Here is a 22,598-nt window from a genome sequence, read left to right as displayed (position 1 = left end):
ACTACGGCCCTGCCCCCTCAGCTCAGCGCTGGGGGGAGGGGTGCAAATGCAAGGCTCTGTTTGCCATCTCTTCTCAGCGCAAACACAAGGGTGACTTGCAGCGTGAAGCAAAAAAAAGTGAAAGAGAGGGCAGGAGAAGGGAAAAAACAAAAACAAAAACCCCGACTACCAATAAGGAGTCGGATCGCATCGTTCACTTCAAAGAATCGGGTCTAAGAGCCATTTCGTTCGCGACCGACCCATCACTACTTGCCAGCCAATTCCATGAAAGGAGCGTGCTGACGTCTTATTTCGGCGCCCGTTGGAAATGTTTTTAATAGCCTTAGCCGTCTATATCCGACGATCAACTTATTCTGTCTTACTTTAAATCAAACGCTGAAGTCGTACCCAGACTTGGAATGTAAAATTTGTAATCTGTATGAAAGTCAAATGACTTCCGCGATTATATGTGCGATAAACATCCTCACCAGACCTCTTAAAGGTAAGTGGACTGTTTTACAGCGTTAATCTAAATAAACGCATGTATTCCGGAAGCACATCGGTTAAGTACATTGAATAATATAAAGCAAATATTTTAGCTGTCTTAACTTTTGCCTTTGGTCTCACAGTCGGTAGAGAACGTCTTTGGTTTCTGGCTACAGCTGGTGATTTGTCAAAAAACAAACAAAAAAACAAAACAAAAACGAAAAAACCCCCAAGTTGATTTATAATTTTTAATTTATTCTCCAATACCTGCTTATATAATTATGATTATGATTATGATTCTGGAAGCTAAACGCTTCAAAACATCGTACCCCTAAAAGTAAAAAAGGATGACAGATGTACTTGAGGACACTTTTAATGTGTATATTATGATGTTTAGAGAAAACAAGCCCAATTATTATATATTGTTGTAGGATCTACCTTACAATATAAAGCGACTTGAGATGACTGATGTTGTGATTTGGTACTGTATTAATAAAACGGAATTGAATTTAATATTTTTCTCTCATTAAAAAAGGTTTATAGTGTTGTATAGAAGTTTTGTGTAGTGTGATGTTCTGTGTGTCTGCAGAGGTATCTGCACATGAGGCTCAACCGTCACATCAGGAGGTCCTTCTGGCAGCTCTGCGGGCCAACTGGGCCCATCTCCTGGAGCAACTTCAAAGGGAGAGCAACTTTGAGGTTGTGAAGAGGCTAAGGGAGGAGGTTAAGGCAACAGCAGATTGGTTCTGTGTGGATACAGATGATGCCACATGGGCTTTTGTCCAGGAATGCCTCCTGCTGCTACTCACGTTATCACGTCACCTTTCTGATGAACTGGAGCGTTTCCAACAGGATCAATCTTGCTTGGCACCAAAAAGTCGTACCCCTGAGATGGCCCCACCTTTAGCCCCTGACATCCTCAGCATCACCCAGCAGAAGACAATCGGAGCTGCTCTGCAGTTTGTGGTTTGTCTGGGGCTCTGCCCATACTTGGCCCCTGGAGTGGGTGTCCCACTAGGACGGAGGTCAGCTTTTGGAGCCATGGTGGAAAAACTAGTCCATGTGGGCCCGGTGTCTGGAATGGCACGCCGCCTTCTTACCACCACTAAGGTCCTGTTGGAGCTGGCAGAGTTATCGTCTCTTGCCACACTCGTGTTCACCCGATATCTGGGAGACATTATTGCAGCAATATGCCAGCTGGGATACATGCCACACCACAAGGATGAAAAGGTAATTATTGTTCTCACTGTCAGGATTATTTTTGAACAAATTGAAATGTCAGGGAATAATGACGTAACTGACTTAATAGTGGGGTAGGCAGGGTGGGAGATGGGTTTTTGTTTTTGTTTTTAATTTTTGAGACCCAGCAGTCTCTTTGGAAGATACTGTTTTAATTTTCTTTCGTTCTTCTTGAATGTTTTTTTTTTTTTTAATGCAGCTGCTCAGTGCTGAGGAATGTCAAACATGTAAGGAGACCCTCAAGACCCTCCTTGGAAAAGTGTACCAGCCGATTGTCATCAAAGAGCTCCTTATTCTCCAAGGAGGAGCCAAACAGGTGATAATGACGGCATGGTTTTTATTTGACAAATATAAATTTGTGCTGCTGGATGGTGATTTGTTTGCTTGAAATCACCCCAAAGTTTAGACAAACTTCATCAAGGCTTATTGTTCTGATTTCCTCATTGGATCAATTCATTTGGGCTGCTGTGTAGGTCATGTTTTTTAATCTTATTCAATCTTTGTAAGCCTGTTTGTTTTTCACATAATAATAAAGATTTTACTTCAGAGGTCTCACTTTAGATGTCTCCTTCCTTTCAGTCTGGTCCAGTTCAGAGCTCCAGTGGTTGCAGCTGCAGGGCTCCAGCTTGGCTGAGGCGTCTGTGTGGTCAGCTGCTGTCTGAGCGACTGATGCAGCCCAGTGGTGTGCAGGCTGTTATCAGAGCAATTCTGGAGGGTGGCACAGGTGAGAAGTGTAATTGCAGCCAGCATGTACAGTATTTTGAAAAGAATTAGCACATCATGAAGAAGTGGAAATGTTGTGGTTGGTGTATCACCAGCTTGTGATCACTAATTCATCTATGAAATCTGAATCATATAAAATGCTGCCAGAAGATAATGTGAGCTCTAGAAACAAGTACAAAGTCCACAGACCAGTGGGTGATGCCAGTTGTGCCAATATATGTCTGTGGTTCCAACCAAATAGACGCACTGTTTCTGTCCTGTTTCAGGGGGTGAGTCAGACTGGAGGAAATGCGATGCTGTGGCAAAGATCCTCATTGCCTGCCCTCAGCAGTCTGCCTCAGCTGACGCCTACTTCAGACACATCTGCCCTCAGGTCATCCCCTGTGTTTGTGGAGAGTACATCACAATGACAGTCACCTGTGTTACACAACCTTAATCAGTATTTGACTGATCCTTACCTTTATCCTAACCATAAGCTAAAACTAACGCTGTCCTTATGGACTCCTTCTTGCTTTAACCAGTTTTCTTTATTCATTTTTCTGTCTAGTTTATATACTCTTTACATTTCTTGTTTAAATAAATCAGCTTGCTTGCTGTTTGTGTTGTTTTCCAGATCCTTGAACTCCTGCACTTCAAAGACAAGCTGACATCCCGTCAATTCCAGCTTGTGGCCACCAGGGCGGTGATCTTTATGGTGCAAGAAAGATCTAGCTTTGCCGAAAAGTACCTTCTCAGCCCTCTGCTTGCTGCACTGCACCATTGCACCACTATCCCCAGTCAGTAACACAACCATCTTCATCTCTACGTCATAATATGACAAGATAAAAAAAAAAAAATATATATATATATCTATATTTGGGGGGGGGGTTAATACCCAACATACTTCTCTGAAAGGTTCTGCAAATTCTCTCCTGGAGCCTTAAAAGGTTGATTCTGTTCATCTGGACGTAGTGTTTTTAGTGGGAGAAACGTTTAGTCGCTCATCCAAGTTACTGAATGTTTCTCCCATTGAAAACGCTACGTCCAGATGAACAGAATCAGCCTTTTGGGATTTACTTCCCTGGATGATTGAGCATGCATCAAGACTTCCCTTCTGGAATTTTATATATGTAATAAACTGTAATTTGGCATCTTAAAAAAAAAAAAATGTGCTGTCTTGGTACACAGTAAACAATAGTTGTATTTTATCATGAAAGTTTTGATTTGCTTAAAGAACACACTGGTGGATTAACCATTATAGAAACATCCAACATTTGTTAATACCAAAAATTCCAACACTATTAACTTAGGCCACCTGTGGCATAAAGCTCACATTGGGTTGGTAGTCTTATACATTTGTTAAGTAATGCACATGACTACAATATATGCTAACAACTAAAGCCAGTATCAAAAGGTGAGTTTGACTGAGGATGAGGATTTACTTTGTGTAATTCATGTAGGAAGATGTCCAGGCTGTGTTGTCAGCACTTTGCATCAGCTGTGGTTTAAAAGTGCTTTATAAATAAAGGTGGATGGATGGATGAGCAGTATATGGATGATAAATCAGTTTATGTGCATTTTTCCAGGTGAGTGTGATTCCCAAACTGCTGTGGAAGAGTCAGAACTGACACAGTGTGTGGAAGATGTATACAAGGTGAGGACGCAAGGTCTTTACAGACATGTAAAAGCAGGAATGTAAGAGGAGTGAATTTCTTTCATCTAACAGAGCTCTTTGGGAAGGATGTGTCCGGCATTGAGGATGTTGGTGGAGTAGAATAGGGCCATCAAGATGATCTCTGAATGTGCCATCCAGCATCTTCCTAATAACTAGGTCCAGTGTATTCCATTTTTTTTAGCCAGCCTACTCATGCTGCATTATTGTATTGCCTCTTCCTATTCTTCTGCTTTAATCCAGCTGAACTGTGGTCTTTGAGTAACCTGCGTTTGAGTTTCATTGAATTGTTGTTGCAGTTGAGTCAGACATGTCTTCTCAGTGGCGTTGAAGTAGCATAGAAAAAAGTGCTTGTGCGAGTGGGTGAATGAGGCAAGTTGTAAAGCGCTGTGAGTGCTCAGAGTAGAAAAGTGTGATTATAAGAACCAGCGTATTTACCATTTACGAAGACCACAGATTAACTTTTGTAACAGTATCTAGTGAAAACTGCAGAACTTGAATAAATTGATTTGAATGAAATGTCATTAAAAAAGAACCATCAGCTGATTTCATGCCTGTACCTGCAGCTTGTGGCTTTGATAAACAGAATTCTTTCACAGGGTGAATCCTGGTCGTGCTGTTTACTTGATGCTTGTCTTGTGTCTCCTGTTGCTGCCAGGTCTGCATGGTTGAAAACACTCCCTCAGCTTCTCTTCTCAGAGCTCTAGAAGAAGTTCTTCCTGTTATCTTCACACTCTTCTGTTTTACCAAGAAGAATGTTTCTCACCTCCGGTAAACATTTTCTGTTTTTAGCTGCGATTTAACTTCGTTTCATTCTTCAGCTTCTTTTTTCATCAGTTTGTGTATTTAAATGCATTCATGCCTTAGAGCAGCGGTCCCCAATCTTTTTTGCGGTGCCGAAAAAAAATAAGTTTTATGCATAACACATGTGAAAAGACCCAGGAAAACCGAGTTAACCATAAACCCGATAATAAAATAACGATAAAAAAACGATAAAACCCTGAAAAGCATGCATTTCACAACTGAGCCTCAACGCTCGCGGCCCGGTACCAAACGACTCCGTGGCCCGGGGGTTGGGGACCGCTGCCTTCGAGTGTGTAATGGATGTGGCTACAATAATATTACCCTTTGCCGTGTGGATCACTGCTAATTGGTTGGATACTTTGACCAACACTTTTTTTTCTAAACCTGAGTTGACCATTTTGGAAGAAAGGGTTGAAGGATTCAGTTTTGGTCTTAGTGTAATCACAATTAAAATGCTGCTCAACAAACATTTTTAGTCACTAATTTTGTTGGAAAAGTTAAACTGATTCTGGATGTAGAACACAGTAATTACCTGTGTGCGCTCTGTGCTCCACAGCGCCCCCTGTCAGGAGATCTTGCTGTGGTACTTGACCCACGCTGAGATGTCTGCAGCCTTGTCAATGCTGAGGCAGCTTTCAGGCCTCCAGAGAGGGAAGAACCAGGTGGCAGCAAACTTCCACTTCACTGCTGGCAGTGAAGGAGGGGCCAGGCTCAGCTGCAGAGAGAGCTGCAGGTAATGATGTTAAACATACAGATGACAGATCCTAAGTATTAAAAACCTTAATTTAAAGTAAAAAATAAAAGCACAGCAATGTAAAAATGTTACATTACAAGTAAAATGTTCAAGTTTTACAAGTTAAGTGTTTATTAATACATCTTTAATGACATGCAAAAATCTGAATTTGTTTTTGGTTTTCGTCTGATCCACAAGGTGTCGACAGTATACAAACAACAAGAAGCAGTCGAACAGCACAAAGCTGACAGGCAGTGTTTAGTTTTAAGGGAATATTGTTTTATTTTGCTTTCAAACATCGTGCACAAATAGGTAATGAACATTTGGTATTAATTGGTAAATAACTGTACATGAACCACTTGAGCTTGTTATATAATTTTATACTATAGTATATTTCTAACTAACTAGGCAGCTTATTTCAATGCAAACACAGGCAGTATTTGGCCTTGCAGAAGAGGTCAGAGGTCCAAAGTAATATAATATTTAGAATCTCATTATATTGTTCCCTATATGCTTACATAAGTTGTCAATATGAAGAATTAAGCATTAAGAAACATAGTTTGCCTCTGTATTTGAAAATCGCATATCATCTCATAAGGGAGATGATTTAAAAATGGGGCAAGTTAGAATAATGAGGGATGTATGTGTGTGATCACTTATGACTGGTTTTATTTAACCAAACATTAATGGGGCGTCCAAAAAAACATAATGCTTAAGCAGAGTAGTATATTAAATATGTTCTTTCTGATGCTGTTTCCCAGTGATGAAGATGATGAGATGTATGAGAGACTGTCAGGGGACCAGTGGAGAGTGGAGTGTCTGATGCACCTGCTGGCTGAGCTCAAAGACTGTGATCTGCCAGGAGACTTTTTCCTTGACCTGCTGCAGGTAAACAGGGATGCACGAGGATAGACTGCTGACCTATGATGGTCAAAAGTGAGGGTTACTTCCAGCATTCAATCATTACCTCTCAGTCTTAAATGACTGATGAAATATTATCATCACCCTGCCAGGTGGAAACCCAAGTTTGTGAATGCAATAACTTGATAACAAGGCAACATAGGATTTTGAAATTCATACCGTAGGTGCATCTGCTAAAAATCTTTGAGCTTGAAATTAAGTGACCTCGACTTCAAGGTGACCTCTGACCTTGACCTCAAAGCCCCCACTCCTAGGACCCCACCAAGATGGACCAGTCAACGATCCAAGTCAACTCTTACATGTCCTCCAATTTCCTGATTCCTGATTTCCTGAAAGAATAATGAATCTAATTAGTTGAACAACCAAATATTGCAGTGAAAATCAGAACAAAATGTTTTAATTTGCTTTATTTATATTATTTTTTTGGCCATTTTCATTTAAATATGGATCAGTTTTAAAAGAACTGAACCTCATAAATAGTGCTTATGTGAGCTTTCATCAGCCTCAGTAGAAATTGATCATTTTATGTAGTTATGATTGGGAATTGGAGTGTTTTATGTCTAGATTATATTACAGTGTTTGCTCTGTGACAGAAAGCAACCTCAGATAACTTTGCTCCTTCTGTAGGAGCTCACCAGCTGGGCCGTTGCAGATGAAGAAACAAAGGATGAAGAAGAGGTTGACATGTCGGCCATGACGCTGCTGGAAGTGGAGCAGCAGCTACTGGGTCGAGCTGAGAAACAAGCCCAAAGACTGGCTTTGCTTCATGTACTGGCTACGATGGTTGAGTCCCTGCAGCACGCTCATCTCCTGAGAAAAACAACACAGGTGAGTGGAGACATACAGAAACGCATGAAATTAGTCTTAAAAGGTATACAGATCTGATGTGATCCAGAGGTGTAAAGTATGACAATGATTGTGTATATATTTTGAGCAGAAATGAGTGTACCAGTCCATACACTAAAAGAGGGCAAGTTAAACACATGTAGCAGTATTTTACAATTGCTTATGTGAAAATGTTAACGTTGATAATTTACACACACATTTTTAAGGTCAATGTCAAAAATCAGATTATTTCTGCTCTCAAAACTCTTCTTGTGCATGCAGATGTCTTTAAAAAATAAATACATTTCTGACATTCTTTTTGCTCATTTACGGATTCTTAAATATGTGTGCACGATACACACAGGTCACATGTGTAGATGGGGTTTGAGGCTCCTCAATGTTTCAGTAATATAATGTTTGTTCAAGTACTAGTAGGAAACGGGGAATTCAACTTCCTGTGAATTCCTGTTTTTCTAAATAAGCAGAACGACTGATCACCCCTCTACTAGAAAACATACATTTACCACTACCAATATTTTACTCCATCTCTGTCACCTGTATAATCTGTAACTATTAACTTTTTTTTTTATTGCTCAGTATTAGTGTATCAATCCAAGCATGCGTGTGTGAGTACTCAAAATGTAAACACTAATCACCGTACACATTTTAAAATCTTAGTTTATCCTTGTGAATCTTTTTTTACACGTGTAAACCTTTGTTTTTACTAATTTCGCTCTATACAAGATTTGTGAGTGGAGATAATGAGATCTTATGCAGCACTCCATCACTTTGCTTCTTGCTCAGACAGACCTTACTCACCTTGGGGTCGTTTTCCTGCTGAAAAATTAATGATTTTCCCAGTAAGATCAAAGCTGTGCTGCAGCATGTTGTGGTAGCCATGCTGGTTAAATGTCACCTTGAATTCTCAAATAAAGCTTCTGGTCTGGACCTTCTGGACCAAACACAACATTTATACAGCAAGCCATTACCAGATTGGATTTGAATTGATTCGATATATGTAATTTAGTTTCTCCTAGACAGAAGGAACAGAATGGATGTCTTCAGTGTCATTTTTCCTAAAGCAGATGACTTCAGTTTTGCACTGTCACTGTCAGTTGACGGCACAAGTGGAGGGCTGTTACTGGTTTTGGAGCAGTTGGGACTTTAATGCATCGTTCTTCGTGCAGTCGAACCGAAAGCAATATTAATATGTGCAGTCCTCAAAGTTGTAGACACAAAACCTGAAATCAGATGAAAGGACACATTTATTACCCATCAGTTTCTGGAGTTCACATTTTTGGACCTCACCACACTTACCATGTTAGTTTTTGGAGGCCGTGCTTGGATGAGAAGATAGAGGGCTAAATTACTGGTCAATGCTGAGAAGCTTGGTTATCAAGATGCATCCACACACTGCACAGGTGCAACACACAGACACTCATTTCTGCTCATTTGTACTAAGTGAAAGGCTAAAAAATACTATAATTTTATTTCCCAACAGTGAAGCATAAACTTCTTAGAAGTTTCAAAGAAAAGGAAAAAATTTAAAAATAATCCATCTAAATTTTTCAGCTTTGGGTATAAATTCTAGTACTTTATTAGTATGCTATTTATGATAGTATTTGTTACAATCATATACACCTATGCTTGCTAATATCTTAGCACTTCACCCTTTTCAAATGAATTTTGTCACTTCAGTTTTTCAAATTGCTTTTGTTGTTTTTAGTCTTTCTACATTTGCCTCCCTGATGTTTCATCACTGAGCAACTGACCCCTGTCTGGGTTTGTTATAGGTTGTGGACTTTATGATGTCTCTGCTCCAGAGGGCCTGTGCGGGCCTGGATCTGACCGCTGGGCTGAATGCTGGCAGTGCAGCAGAGAGCCAGACACTGAGAATGGGGATGGGTCTGGTGTCTGCGCTGTTGTCTGAGCCTCAGGTATGCACAAGTGACTGATAACTCCATTCTGCTGCATGTGGCTCTTTCACGTTCAGTTCATAATGTTCTGTAGTTTCATTTTTTGTAGCTTTGATTATACATTATATTTGTACAATAACAGAGTATCTGCAGGTCTTGAGCATTAATTTTGCTCAAGACAGCAGCTTCAGTTAAATTTCAAAGGTCATTTTCTATGTGTTTTTATAGACGGCTACAGTTGGTAGTTGTTTGTTATTTTGGGGGGTTTTAAGAAAGGTTTTTAATTACCTCCAACCATAAAAGGTGATGTAGGAGCTTCAAATTGTTAATCTGGGCATATCTACTAAATATCTCAGATGAGTCCAAATCTCAGTGACCTCAACCTCTCAGAGGTCACTTTTTCCTGAAAATCTAATGAATGCAATAACTTGAGAAAAAGGAGATAAAGAATTTTGAATTGATACCATAGGTGTGTCTTCTAAGAGGCTGAGAGGTAGCACCGGTGGTCGCCAGTAATTTTAAGTCATTCTAAACCTGTGATGTTCATATGTTGACTTTGTTTTACAAAATGCATCCCTCTATTTCTTGCTGCTTATCTGCTATCATGCCTCACATAACACTAGATAGCTTTTTAAAAAAAACATTTAGAATTTTTATTTAAGGAACGTTTTGAGACTCTGAGGATGTACATATGCCTGTTATATGGAGATCTAATCAGGTAGTATAATTCCAGCTTTAGCTATTATGTACTTCTGTGTACATGTGCAAACAATTTGAAATCTGTTTTTTGAAGAACATTAAAGCAACATTAAAAACAAAGTTTTAGAACTTTAACACACTTTATAACAGTAAATGCATAACAAACTCTCAAGAAACCCTTACATTTGACTTTACAGTTCAGTGTGGAGGACTACTTGTCGATGTCAAAGCTGCTGCCACCTCTGGAGATACTCTCTCAGCAGCATCCTGACGTGATTATTCAGGAGCTAGCGTCCAACCTGAGAGCGGTCATTGCCACTCACGGGGCGTACCGCCCTGACAGCAGCAGTGAGGCTATCTCTGTCACTGACGCACCGCCCCCCAGAAACCATAAAACAGCTGTAAAAAATGTAGTGAAAGGTGAAGCAAACGACTCACATAAACCTGCCCAAAGCCATGAAAGACTTACAGCATCTTCTGGAGGGTCAGGAATAAGTCCAGGATGTGAAGGACAGATCTCTGGCTCCAGTGACTCTTGCCCTCCTTCCAAGCCCATCTCTGACTGGCTGATAGAGGCATGTGACCCAGACGTGCCAACAAGAGCGTACGCCCTGAGGGTACTGACACAAATGGTGCAACATAGAAAGCCAGAGGCCATCCAGGCGCAGGAGAAAATCCTGACGGTAAGTTACCTGGTAGCTGCTCTGTTTGTTTGTTTTTTTGTTTTAAATATGTTTTGGCTTTTTTGGTGTTTTCATTTTTTTTGTTCTGTTCTCTTTTTTTTTTTTTTTTTAACTTAGGCTTTTCTTTTCTTTTTGTTTGTCAAGTTGAGTAGATGTTATGTTCTTCACATTTGCAAGTCCTGTATAAATTAAAATTATAAATTAAATTTTTAGGTAGAGAAATTTGATTCAAGTACTTTATTTCAAAATAAATTAAATGATTATCCACACATATAATATACAGGAGTTGGTGTGGCCTGTGTAGAGCGGGTGAGATACTGAAGCGTTAGTTGCTCCCAGTGTGTTCATCTTAGTGTGACAGTATGTCAGTGTTAAATAGAAAAAACATTTAGACATTAAATAGAAAATCATTATATAAGAACCAGTATCATTACCATTTGCAGCACTGTGCAAAGGTCTTCAGCTACCCCTCATTTCTGTATATATTTTGCTAGGAGGATCTTAAGGCCATCTTAAAGCTATCTGTTACATTGTTAAAGCAATGATCATACTGCAGATTATATTATGCTGGTAAAATACTTTTGTTCATCCCCACAAACTGCGTCCAGCAATTTATTAAAAGTTGTTTAAACTGGTCACGAGCTGTGGGTAGTGACCGAAAGTACGAGATTGTGGATACAATCGGCAGAAATGAGCTTCTTCTGAAGGGTGGCTGGTCTCTCTTTTAGAGAGAGGGTGAGAAGTTCAGCCATCCGGGAGGGGCTCAGAGTAGAGCCGCTGCTCCTCCACATTGAAAGAAGCCAGTTGAGGTGGTTCTGGCATCTGACAAGGATGCCTCCTGGGTGAGGTGTTCTGGGCATGTCCCACCAGGAGGAGGCCCTGGGGCAGACCCAGGACACACTGGAGAGATTATATCACTCCATAAGACCTGTTATGCCCCCCATGGTGTACTAGTTAACACTTTCACTTGGCAAGTGAAAGGTCACTGCTTTGATGTCAGGAAGGGCATCCAGCTTGAAGCTTTGCCAAATCATGCAGGGGAGCAGCTAACGTAGCTTTTACTCCAAAAAACCAGTTGTCACTGATTCTCAGCCCAGTTCTTGAGTAATTTAGCGTACCATAGCTTTTCCTCCCAGTTTCCCTCTCTATGGTTAATAATGGCTTCTTGACATCTACTCTTCCATTGAGCCCATTTCTGTTTAGGCTTTTGTGAACAGCTCTCAAGTCTGTGTCAAGTTTTAGATGGATTTTTTTTCTTTTCCAATTTCATCTGGTGTATTTTTTTTTTTTTGGCACACATACAATAAAATCTGTCACAGTGTGTTATTGTTTCAAAAAAAAAATGTGAGCACTGGCAATATCTTTGTCTCTTGAGACTTCTATAATAAATGAGGGAGCTGAAGCTCTTTGAGACAGCTCAAAAGAGCTTTGAGCTCTTGGGGCTTGTTAAGATGGTAAGAGAAGATACCAACTAATGTATTATTCTATTTGATCAGAAGCCCATCCCCTTCAACCATCCTTCAGCAAAACCCCCCTTTATTGATTTTTCTGCCTTGTCACACAGTTGAGTTTTCTAGAGGTCACTTTTCATGTGTACTGTCCTTTCTCCTTATTTTAACTGAAACTACAGTTTAAAAAAAAAAAAAAAAGTTGTTTGTTTGATTGATGTATGGAGTGGTGTGTATTCTTCTTGGCTCTGCTGTTTGTATGTGTTTTGATGTTGTGTGTGTTTTTTACACAGTAGACCATGTGGTTATAAATCATGCTGATGGTCTATTTTTCTCCAGCTCTTCTTAGAAAGCCTGGAGCATGTAGACTCATTTGTCTACCTGTCAGCCATTCAAGGTAATCTAGTGATTCATCCCAATGTTGATGAAGTATTCAGATGCTGCTGATGATTGATGGACTCGTTATAAACCGTCTTTAGGTCTGGCTGCATTGGCTGATTCCTACCCTGACAAAATACTGGAACGGCTCCTAAAAGACTTCCAACATGGACCCTCCCTCCTTTCCTCCAACAAAGAGCGCTCCGTGGAAACCCGCCTTAAAGTGGGAGAGGTCCTGATGAGGACAAGCAGGGCCATGGGTGAGCATCATCAGATTCAACTTAACAGTTATGCTGTGATGTTACTTTGTTGTTGTTGCTTCTGTTTCATGTCTGTCAGTGCTGTGTGCTCTTGTGTGTTGAATCAGGATCTGAACGCACTGTTGTGACAACATTGCTTTTTTCTCTGATGAGCTCTATAGACTCTCTATAAACTCATCTTATTTCTGTATATATAAAAAAAAAAATAGGTCAAAAGACAAGAATAGCAAGACAGAGCACAAGTGGAAAAACACAATGTGTCTCTAATAGAGATGGACCGATCGGATATTACGTATCGGTACCGGTCTGATACTGACCTAAATTACTGGATCGGATATCGGAGAGAAATAAAAAATGTAATCCGATCCATTAAATATCACAAAAGCACCTCAGAAGACTTGCGACATGGCGTAACTCGGCTCATAACCGTAGCACGTCGGAGCAGTGTGCATCACGTGATAGAGCGGCTGTGGCTTGCCAGATCTCTCGGCGGTCTGGTTGAGCATTTGTAGCCTCGCTACCAGCCCGGCATTTCATCTCCGAGGAAGTGATCCCAAAGAGAAGTAAAGCAAGTGTGTCAGTTCATCTCTGAATGTTTGTAAAGCATTCCTGCGTTAAGCTTAACAACCGATATATGGAGCGACTGCCTCTTCTCTCACCCTCCCTCTCCTGTTGCTACTTCAATCATGAAACCGATCAATGATCAGCTGATCGGCTTTTCTGTTGTGAGTCCGTGTCTCTTGTTTGTTTTTTGGCCCAGTTTGCGCCAGAAAGAGGAAACCAGCGGCTGAACAACAGCAGCACGTTTAAACTTGATAATCTGTTGTTAGAATTTATTTATTATTACTTTCTACTCGAGGATCTTTTTCTACGTAGCTGACGCCGGTCACTGTGCAGGGGCGGATCTAGCAAAGTTTAGCCAGGGGGGCCGATAGGGCATAAACAGGGAAAAGGGGGCACAAAGACATACTTTTCTTTCTTATTCTCATTTAAAATGTCTAGCTTTTAATAAATTATCTGAATCTTACACCCAGTTTTAATCTGATGTAAAATGTATAGAAATCCATTATTGTATAGAGGAACTATTAAGTCTAATATAACCCAGTAAGCTATAGTACTTTTGGGAAGGTACGATCTGTGCAGTCTGCAATTCTGTTGAAGAAAGATGTTGAATCAATTTAATTATTGTAGAAAAATAATTGATTTCTGTGCTTTTTTTTTTTTTTTTTTTTACATGTGCATTAAATTAAGGTTGATTACGTCGATTAAGCATCACGGGGGGGGGGGGGTGGTTCCCTTTTTTTTTTTTTTTTTTTTTTTTTTTTTTTTTGGTGCTGGGAGTTTGCAACCCTATTAGTTAGGTTGTTTAATATTTCTGCTAAGTACTCTTTAAAATACCAGAATAGGGAGGATGGTGCAGGTTTAAGTTTATTAGATTGATCAGTGTTGCTGAACTATGAAACATTTTGGGTGCAGTGTATTTTTTGAATACAGGTATAACAGAATAGCTTTAGTGTTTTGTTTTTTAAAACTTCACTATGAACTTATACACAATGCAGCAAGATATTAGAAAAACAGCTTTATTGATTAAAAATACACTATATTGGATTCATATCGGTATCAGCAGATATCCAAATTTATGATATCGGACATAAAAAAGTGGTATTGTGCCATCTCTAGTCTCTAACTGCTGCACCTATAAGAAAACGCATACAAGAACGCAGCAGCTGACCACAATCTTGTTGGTGTGTGTGTGTGTGTGTGTGTGTGTGTGTGTGTGTGTGTGCCTCTGCATGTGTGTTTGTCACCAATTATACTTGGTAATGATGGAAGAAGAAGCCACACTAACTGTGTCTAGGAGCCAGAGGCAGACAGAGAAAGACCCAGGAGACCTGAGCCATCTGCAGCCTCCAGACTATGAAAAATCTTATTTAAAATTAGAATGAAATGGTTTATATGGTGTATATATCTTAAGGCATAAAATGTACCTGTACTCGACCTCTTTGACATTAATAATAGGCAAGTTTTTGTGTTGCTGAAGACCGATGGTAATTAATATTAACAATAATTCACTTGTCATGTACGTCTTTATTGGCTTGTAAAAGTAGCTTTTATTTTATTTTAGTTCACATTTTAATGCAATTTAATGAATACAATATTTTATATTATTTCACTTTTAATTTTAATAATCTTGTGAAATCCTTGAAACATGGTCTAGTACACCCATGCCCCCCTTTAGACTCGCCCCTGTTATGCAGAATAGGACAGCTGCCATCAGCCTTCAATAAGCTGTATAATTTAAACATGCTCTCAGATTAAGTTAACAGTTCATCAGCATATTTTAAAACATCTGGAGGCTTACTGCAGATTTTTCACTGTGTAAAACAAACGGTGTGGATGGAGCTCGTGCTAGGTTTTTCCCAGTAAAGGTTTGAAAGGTGGTTACGGGAGCAGCGCTGCTGCCTGAGCTCAGTGTGTCGGTAACGGCTCTGCCTCTTTGCTCTTCACAGTGTGTAAACAGACTCTGGCTCCACGTTAAACTACACCAGCATCATTATCACTGCTGCTGTTGTGTTATCAGGTTTCTAATAATTGCTTCTGAATATTTTTGTATCACAGGTCTGTTTTTAGTTGCAAATGTGGGTGACACTCTTGCATTTACATTGTTTAACACAACGATCAGGTGTGTTGACCCAGGGTGATATCTAAAACCTGCAGGACACCGGCCCTTGAGACCTGGAGTTGCCCACCCCTGCCTTAAATGAAACATCGAAGAAAATAATTTCTGACAAGAATTTTTTATAATAGAATTTCTCGATGAATCGTTGCAGCCCTAGATGTAATATTCGATTTAGTCATAATCAACATACTCAAAAAGCTGTACAAAACAGGAAATGACATTTTCACACCAAAAAGTGCTGACCAAAGAGCTAGCCACCTGACACGTTGGTAAAACATGGCACATGTCTGCATGGTGTGCTGTGTGTCCTTAAAAAACTGAGGAAACTTGACAAGTGAAGGGTAAAAGAAGTGTCACGTCTAAAAGCCATCCACAGCAGATAAACAATATCTGAATATCATGACCTTAAGAAACGGGTAAAAAAGTGACTACTTTGTTGTAGTCATCACAGCCACACAAAAACCACAGTGCACGCTTGTTTTCTTTGCAGATCCCCATCAGAAGGAACCCTGTGTATAAAAATCTTTCCTGACAGAACCCCCCCCACCCCACTCTGTTTTACTGTGCCAGATTGCCATCGTACCACTTCTCTGGGACAATTAGATGGTTTATATCCTTGCTGAGAGATTGGATCGAGATTCAGTTTGTTGCACAGGCACCCAGAGAGCTCCTCTGTTTGGCTAAAATGCTCCCACAAGACTGGCCAAGATTTGGCTTTTGCCAGGCCATCGTTTTTAAGTAAGAAAGTTCTCTTAATTGACTCGCCTGGTTGAGCAAATGTTTAATAAATGAATGTTTGGTTTGCTAACTGTGACTGGCTTAATGGCCTTGCACAGTCCTGTGAACTCTCATAGTAACCAGTGATAGGACATGTACTGAAAGGGAAGAGCTCTGAACCAGCTGCTGTTCTCAAAACATGATGTTTATCAGGATGTACAGGAAGAGGACGTGCAGATGTATTTGTTGGAGTGCATCAGTTTTACCAGCTTTACCAATGTTGAATATTAATGTGTGTAGTTGAGACACACACTGATACAAGTATGGACTCTAAAACAGCATTTCTCTTTCATGGAGTCTGTTAAAGCAAGTTGTGACCGGCTAGTGAAAGATGGAAATAAAGTGAGAGCAGCTGAGCTGAAAAAAGGCTATTGTAGAACAAGCTAACATCATTAAGGTGCAAGGTGTCTGTTTCTGGATAAGACAAATCTAACTGGCTCTGAACTCTACATCATAACTTGTGACGTAACCAGAAACCCCTTTGACCCTGTTCAGTTACTTTACTTGGGCTCCCACTTTGTGATTGAGTGGTTCTGAAATGCTTTCACTTTGCTGTAATACTGATTACAGTAAATCGTGGAATATCTAGAAGGAAAAAAATGTACAAATTGACTGTTTCAGTGGTGGCATCCTATTACAGTACCATGCCTGAATTCACTGAGTCCTTTACAATTAGCCCACTCTTTAACAAATGTTTTTAAAGGCAGACCGCATGACTAAGTGCTTAATTTTTATACATCTGGAAATACCTGGAATCAAATATTAAGAGGTCATCCCAGTACTTTTGTCCATATATTGTATTTTCCACAGAAGATGACTACAATCACCTAGAGAACCACAGACATGACATCCTCTGATAAATGGTCAGTTTTATGGAGCCTTAGATCTAACCTGTCTGCTTGATGTTTCTCCTTTAGGAGAACTAGCTCCCCACCTTGGCCGTCCTCTGGTGGGCATCTTCCTGCGAGAATCCAGAGACCCTGACCAAAGCATCCGGGCTAGCAGTCTGTCCAACCTGGGGGAAATCTGTCAGAGACTGGACTATTCCCTGGGGTCACTAGCTCAAGAGGTAGGGTTAACCAATAGACAATAGAAAATAAACACATTAACATTTCTAAGAACCCATTAAGCAAAAAACAGGTTATTGTTAGAGTATAAATTAAATGGCATGAAATTCTAGAGGCTTCATCTGACTCCTGTTGCTCAGGAGGTAGAGCGGGTTGTCTACTGATCAGAAGTTTGGTGGATCGATCCCAGGCTGCTCCAGTGTGCGTGCCAGATATTCTTGGGCTAAACCCCATGTTGCTCTCTGCTGCATCCATCGAGTATGAACGTCTGTGAATGTTAGATAGAAAAGCATGATTCTTGTATGAATGGGTGCTTTGAGTGCTCCTGGAGAGTAGAAAAGAGAGAGAACTCTCAGTCCAGTCACCAAATCAAACAAACAGCTGTACAGCTTCAACTGACAAAAATAAAACCAACAAGATTTTACAAATAAACATTTTACAGCATTATATAACTCATGCCTCATACAGGACAACCGATGGAACAATGTAAACACAGGACAATAATTTACAATAGAAACAGTGAAAAGATAATTAGTAAAATAATTGAGTTGAACAAGTGGGTTTTCAAGAACTTTGGTTTAACTTCACTCTGTAAACTGGCTGACATGTTGGTTCCATGCTGCAGCCAGCTGGCATGAATGAGCCACCTCTGTATATGTCTGCAGCACACAAACAGATCTCACTCTAAATATACTGAATGTTTGTCCTGAGATGCACAGCTCAGCTCTATAGTGACTAACTCTTTGTAATTTTTCAATGTTGTTAAATTAACAGACTTCATGTCTGTAATATTACATAGATACTGAAATGAAAACTGCAAAACTCACAAAAATACTGAAAATACACCAGTTCTTTCAACCAGGCTGCAAGGCTGCAATAACCAACCAGATGTATTTGTGATTATTTTGGTTTGGTAGGTAATATTTTGAGAGTAGTTTGAGAGTAAACCACGTGAAAACAAAAATGTCAAAAACCATTGCTATTCTCTATAAAACAAAGCATGTCCTGAACAAAAAATCATTATACACACTTTATTGTACTCTGTTGCTTCCATATATGACTTACTGTCTGGAGATATGGGGTAATGCATATAAAACGAACACTCTTCATATTTTCAAGTTACAAAAAAGAGCTATAAGAATTATAAACCAATCAAACTATATAGAACCAACTAACATTTTGTTTATTAATCTGAATACCCTGAAATTTTATGATTTAGTTGAATATAAAATGGCACAGATAATGTATAAAGCACAAAATAACTTGCTTTGCCCCAGTACTCAGAAGCTGTTCAAAGTCAGAAAGAGTCAATATGACTTAAGGGGAACAGATTTCTTTAAAAAAAACAAGATAAGGACAAATATAAAGCAGAGATGTGTTTCTGTTAGAGGAGTTAACCTGTGGAATAGTTATGACAGTGATTTAAAAAGGTGTAGTTCATTTTCCTTGTTTAAAAACATGTTTAAAAATAGAGTATTAGAAAAATATATAAATCAAGAATTAAAAGAGCAAAAAGGAGAGAAAAAATAACCTTGATTCTTTTGCTTTGATGTAGTTACTTATCTAAGGTGGAAAGTTTTTTTTTTTTTTTTGTTTGTGGTTTTTTTTTTTTTTTTTTTGTTGGTTTGTTTGTTTGTTTGTTTGTTTGTTTGGTTGGTTTTTGCTTTGTTTTATTATTTTCTTCAAGCCCTGTGTACAGGAGCTGCATACAAAAAGATATTTTGTGAAAAGGGTTGGCGTAATAAGCAAATGCTTCAGCCAATACCTTTTGATTAGCCTTGTCTCATGCTTTCTTTCTTTATGGTAGATTTTTGTTCTGTTTTCACTGTTTGTTTGTTTTTTCACTGTTTTCACTGAGATTTGAATTTGAATGCTAATCAATAAAATCAAATCAAAAGTTACAGCAGCTCTGTGCAAGATAAAGATGGTAGGTATTTAAAATAAATCAAACTGCACTAAGTCCAATTGGGAAAATAATTTTCTGTGTTTCTGAAATGTGAGACTCCATGCTTCCACAGTTATCTACAGTTGTGTTATCTGTGCTTGTTAGTTTAAAGCATTATTAACTGTTATTATCTGTCGTGGATACACTTTGTACAAATATAATTCCCCATAAATTGGGACACTTGTGTAAAATAGGAACAGATACATTGGACAAGGAATGCAATATTTTACATTTGACTCTTTCATGAAAAATAACTCAATTCATATTTGATGACAACAGCATGACTAAAAAAAAGTTGGGACAGGTGCAGCAAAACGCTGGAAAAGTGCTAAAAAGAACATCTTGCATGCTGTTTTTGTGCAGATTAGCTCCTGTCTGACGTCACTGATAAAGACGGAGAAGGAGGCAGAGGTGAGGAGAGCTGCTGTCCACGTTATTGCGTCGCTGCTCCGTGGTCTTGGGGACAAAAGCACACAGGTACACTCTCACAGCTCACTGGGTATTTTTAAAAATGTCTTCGGAAGCACTGGATTCAGTTTTCTAAACCTAATGCCAGAAGACCTTAAGATGAGATGTTACTTCATATTTGGTAGGTGTATTACTGGGGACCCGCGTAAGGTGCTATTGTGAATAAATGTTTTATTGAATGTTCTATTATTGTGACATTAACACAGTTCCATAAGGGGTGTTTCTGACAGTGCTGGGCTGTTTTTACAGACAACAGGCACAAGACACGTTTTTTTGTTTTCTTTTGTTTTTTCCATGTTTGACTGCGTGCAATTTGCAGTAAATTGTGTGCCTTAAACTTTTTAATTAACATTTACGTGACTCATTTAAATATTTTTCTCCTAAAAGTGAAACACTTGCAAATGTGCAAATACGCTTCAGTTTGAGGTCAGGCTGTTAGCTTTTTCTAATATTTACATTTAAGTGTGACAAACATGCCAAAAAATAGGAGATCAGGAAGGGGGCAAACACTTTTCCATGTTTTGTAGTCCATTTTCTCCACATCCTGCATATTGTCATTTCAACATCCGGACATCATGTTGTTAATGAGAGACTAATGTAAGGTCGTTTTTATTCTCGGCACGCTCTTTTCGTTTCCTAAGTCCTTTTCAAATTTCCTACCCACTTTTGCTTGACCTCGATGCCGTTTTCATCAATGACGTTTTTATCGAGGTCAAGGAAAAGAGGTGGGGAAGAGGAGGAGGTACATTTGGAGTGCACCAGGCAGAGGAGAGATAAAAATAAAATCCAGTGAAGTCGCACAGAGAGGACTGAGGGACCATGACGTAAAACTTATTTCTTTAGCCACTTTCGCTCTGTCTTTTTAGCTGTAAGTGGTTCTTCATTGTTGTCTACCTGAACTGAAATGGAAAAATCCGTCTGTTAGCCTTAATGTTAGGTTTTGTAGGTGTATGCATGGTGAATGAGAACTATGTGGAGAATAGACTGAGTCAGCTACACAGGTGATTCACTAGACCAGCAAGCTGGTTAGCAACTAAGTCCAGGGAAAACCGTGAAAGCAGGGAAACAGTCAGAGAACTAACTAGAAATATCTCAGGATGAAACAACAAAAGCACACCAAAGAGTCCTGGGGTCTGTTTCTTACACAGAACCCCCCACCCCCACCTAGCAACCCATAAGACCCAATCAGCACAGTACATCCTTACAGTTCCTCTGTCTATGGCCAAACTGATCAAAGCCATGAAATAGAGCTAATAATAATAGGCTGGTGGTTTTAAAGCTGTAGTAGCTGCTGCTAATTGTATGTAAAAAGCTGGCTCAGGTGTTATATAGCTTTTAATCACCTGTCATGACCCCAGTGAAGTGGCTAGCTGTTTGACTTAGTCCAGGTTGTATAATTACTGGAACAGCTGGAGAATGGTGACACCAGCTGCACAGCACTAATGACACACAGTGACATTATTGGAAGACAAGACTGGGAAGAAACCAGAAGGACTGTTTAACCCCCCTCACCTCCCCCAACGACAGAATCCATTTGAAATCTGGAACATTATTTTTTTTAATCATAGTTTTCAAGGTAAATTAGAAATACTAAATGCTGTGTTCCTACTTTATTTAATCAGACCCTAAACCAAATTATAACAATAACTATATCTATCTAAAATTCCAGATTTTATGTAAACTGGTTCCCACTTTATGTAAAAATGGGTTGTGCTGATTAAACTACTTTAAGCAACTTTCCAAGGCAGCAGTTGCCTTACAGTATAAGGGTCTGGATTCAGGGCAATTATCAATTGGTAATATAACTGGAAACAATATATTTTGGTCAATGTTGAGACCAACAAATAAAGTTTTCCTTGGCTTTGAATTTGACGATACTTTAAATAATGTCTAATAGAAAAAAGCAAAAAAGGCAACTAAAATAAACATGCTAAAGCTCGGTAAATATGAATGAACAATAGTTGAAGTACAAATAAAAAATGAATGTAGTTCAGTTAAGCAGACTTTTTATTAAGTAACCAATTACTATTATGCTTTTTTTTTTTTTTTTTTTTTTTTTTTTTAAGTGTATGGGAGGATAAGGAGTGTTTTGAGTCATATTGTATGAAATGTACTTGGTAGCAAACTCAGCACCCCCACATTTGTGTCACTTTAGTGTCACCTTTTCCAAAGTTTCATTAGTGTCTGTCTCCTCCAGGTTCTCAGTGATGTTTTGTTGGACCTGTACCGAGCTCTCAAATGGGTGGTTAACTCTGACCTGGATGAGGTATCCGTGCTTCATGCCCACCTGGCTCTGGAGGAGCTTGACGACATAATGAGGAGGTTCATCTTCCCTGAGCAGAAGCTGGAGAAGAAGATTGTCGTCCTACCATAGAACTAATTTCTGTGGGCTCTTTGCACTACAATTTATGCCTCCGTGTAATGTGGATTAAGTCTTCAGAAATGTGGTTGACCACAAAGAGCAGAAAATCCTACATCCATGCATACCAAGGACTGTGACCTAGTGTACCACCCTATTCCACAATAAATTTTTAAGCATATTTTCTGTGATTTGTGATTTGAAATATGAAAAATATTTTAACTTTAGATTTATGTGAATTAAATACTGTAATAATACTGACTTTAATATATATTAATGTTGAATAATAATCCCAAAAAGGTTGATTCGGTTCATCTGTACGTAGCGTTTTCAGTGGGAGAAATGTTTCGTCACTCGTCCAAGTGACTTCTTCAGTCTCAGCTGACTGCAGGTTTCCCCAACCTTATAAACAGTACATTTGCACAGTGAGTGAAACTAGCACCCTTTAATGAACAATGGACTGTGAGGTCAGTTCATTGATCATTAATATCGTTAGCTTCATAGCATAATTGCCTAAGTCATTTGACTAAGTCAATGACTTAGGCACTTATGCTATG

At 39.2% G+C, this 22,598-nt stretch overlaps 1 protein-coding gene across 1 annotated transcript; it reads left to right on the top strand.

Annotated features, from left to right (window-relative positions):
• The first annotated feature begins 322 nt into the window (after positions 1-322).
• tango6 (transport and golgi organization 6 homolog (Drosophila)) lies at positions 323-22,212 on the top strand. The gene is made up of 18 exons (XM_085357829.1): positions 323-481; positions 1,055-1,695; positions 1,904-2,020; positions 2,284-2,428; positions 2,694-2,800; positions 3,041-3,203; positions 3,993-4,060; positions 4,737-4,849; positions 5,439-5,615; positions 6,377-6,503; positions 7,164-7,364; positions 9,155-9,298; positions 10,174-10,659; positions 12,447-12,504; positions 12,587-12,745; positions 17,120-17,271; positions 19,578-19,691; positions 21,880-22,212. The coding sequence occupies exons 1-18, from the start codon at positions 430-432 to the stop codon at positions 22,054-22,056; spliced, it is 3,201 nt and encodes a 1,066-aa protein (XP_085213955.1). The 5' UTR covers positions 323-429; the 3' UTR covers positions 22,057-22,212.
• The last annotated feature ends 386 nt before the right edge of the window (positions 22,213-22,598 follow it).

This window comes from Diplotaxodon limnothrissa, linkage group LG7 (genome assembly GCF_057381915.1).
Source record: "Diplotaxodon limnothrissa isolate DT_005_m linkage group LG7, D_limnothrissa_male_GT1.1, whole genome shotgun sequence".
Classification (NCBI taxonomy): Eukaryota; Metazoa; Chordata; class Actinopteri; order Cichliformes; family Cichlidae; genus Diplotaxodon; species Diplotaxodon limnothrissa.
The sequence above is the reverse complement of the archived record's forward strand: the minus strand, read 5'-3'. Positions and strand labels throughout refer to the sequence as shown.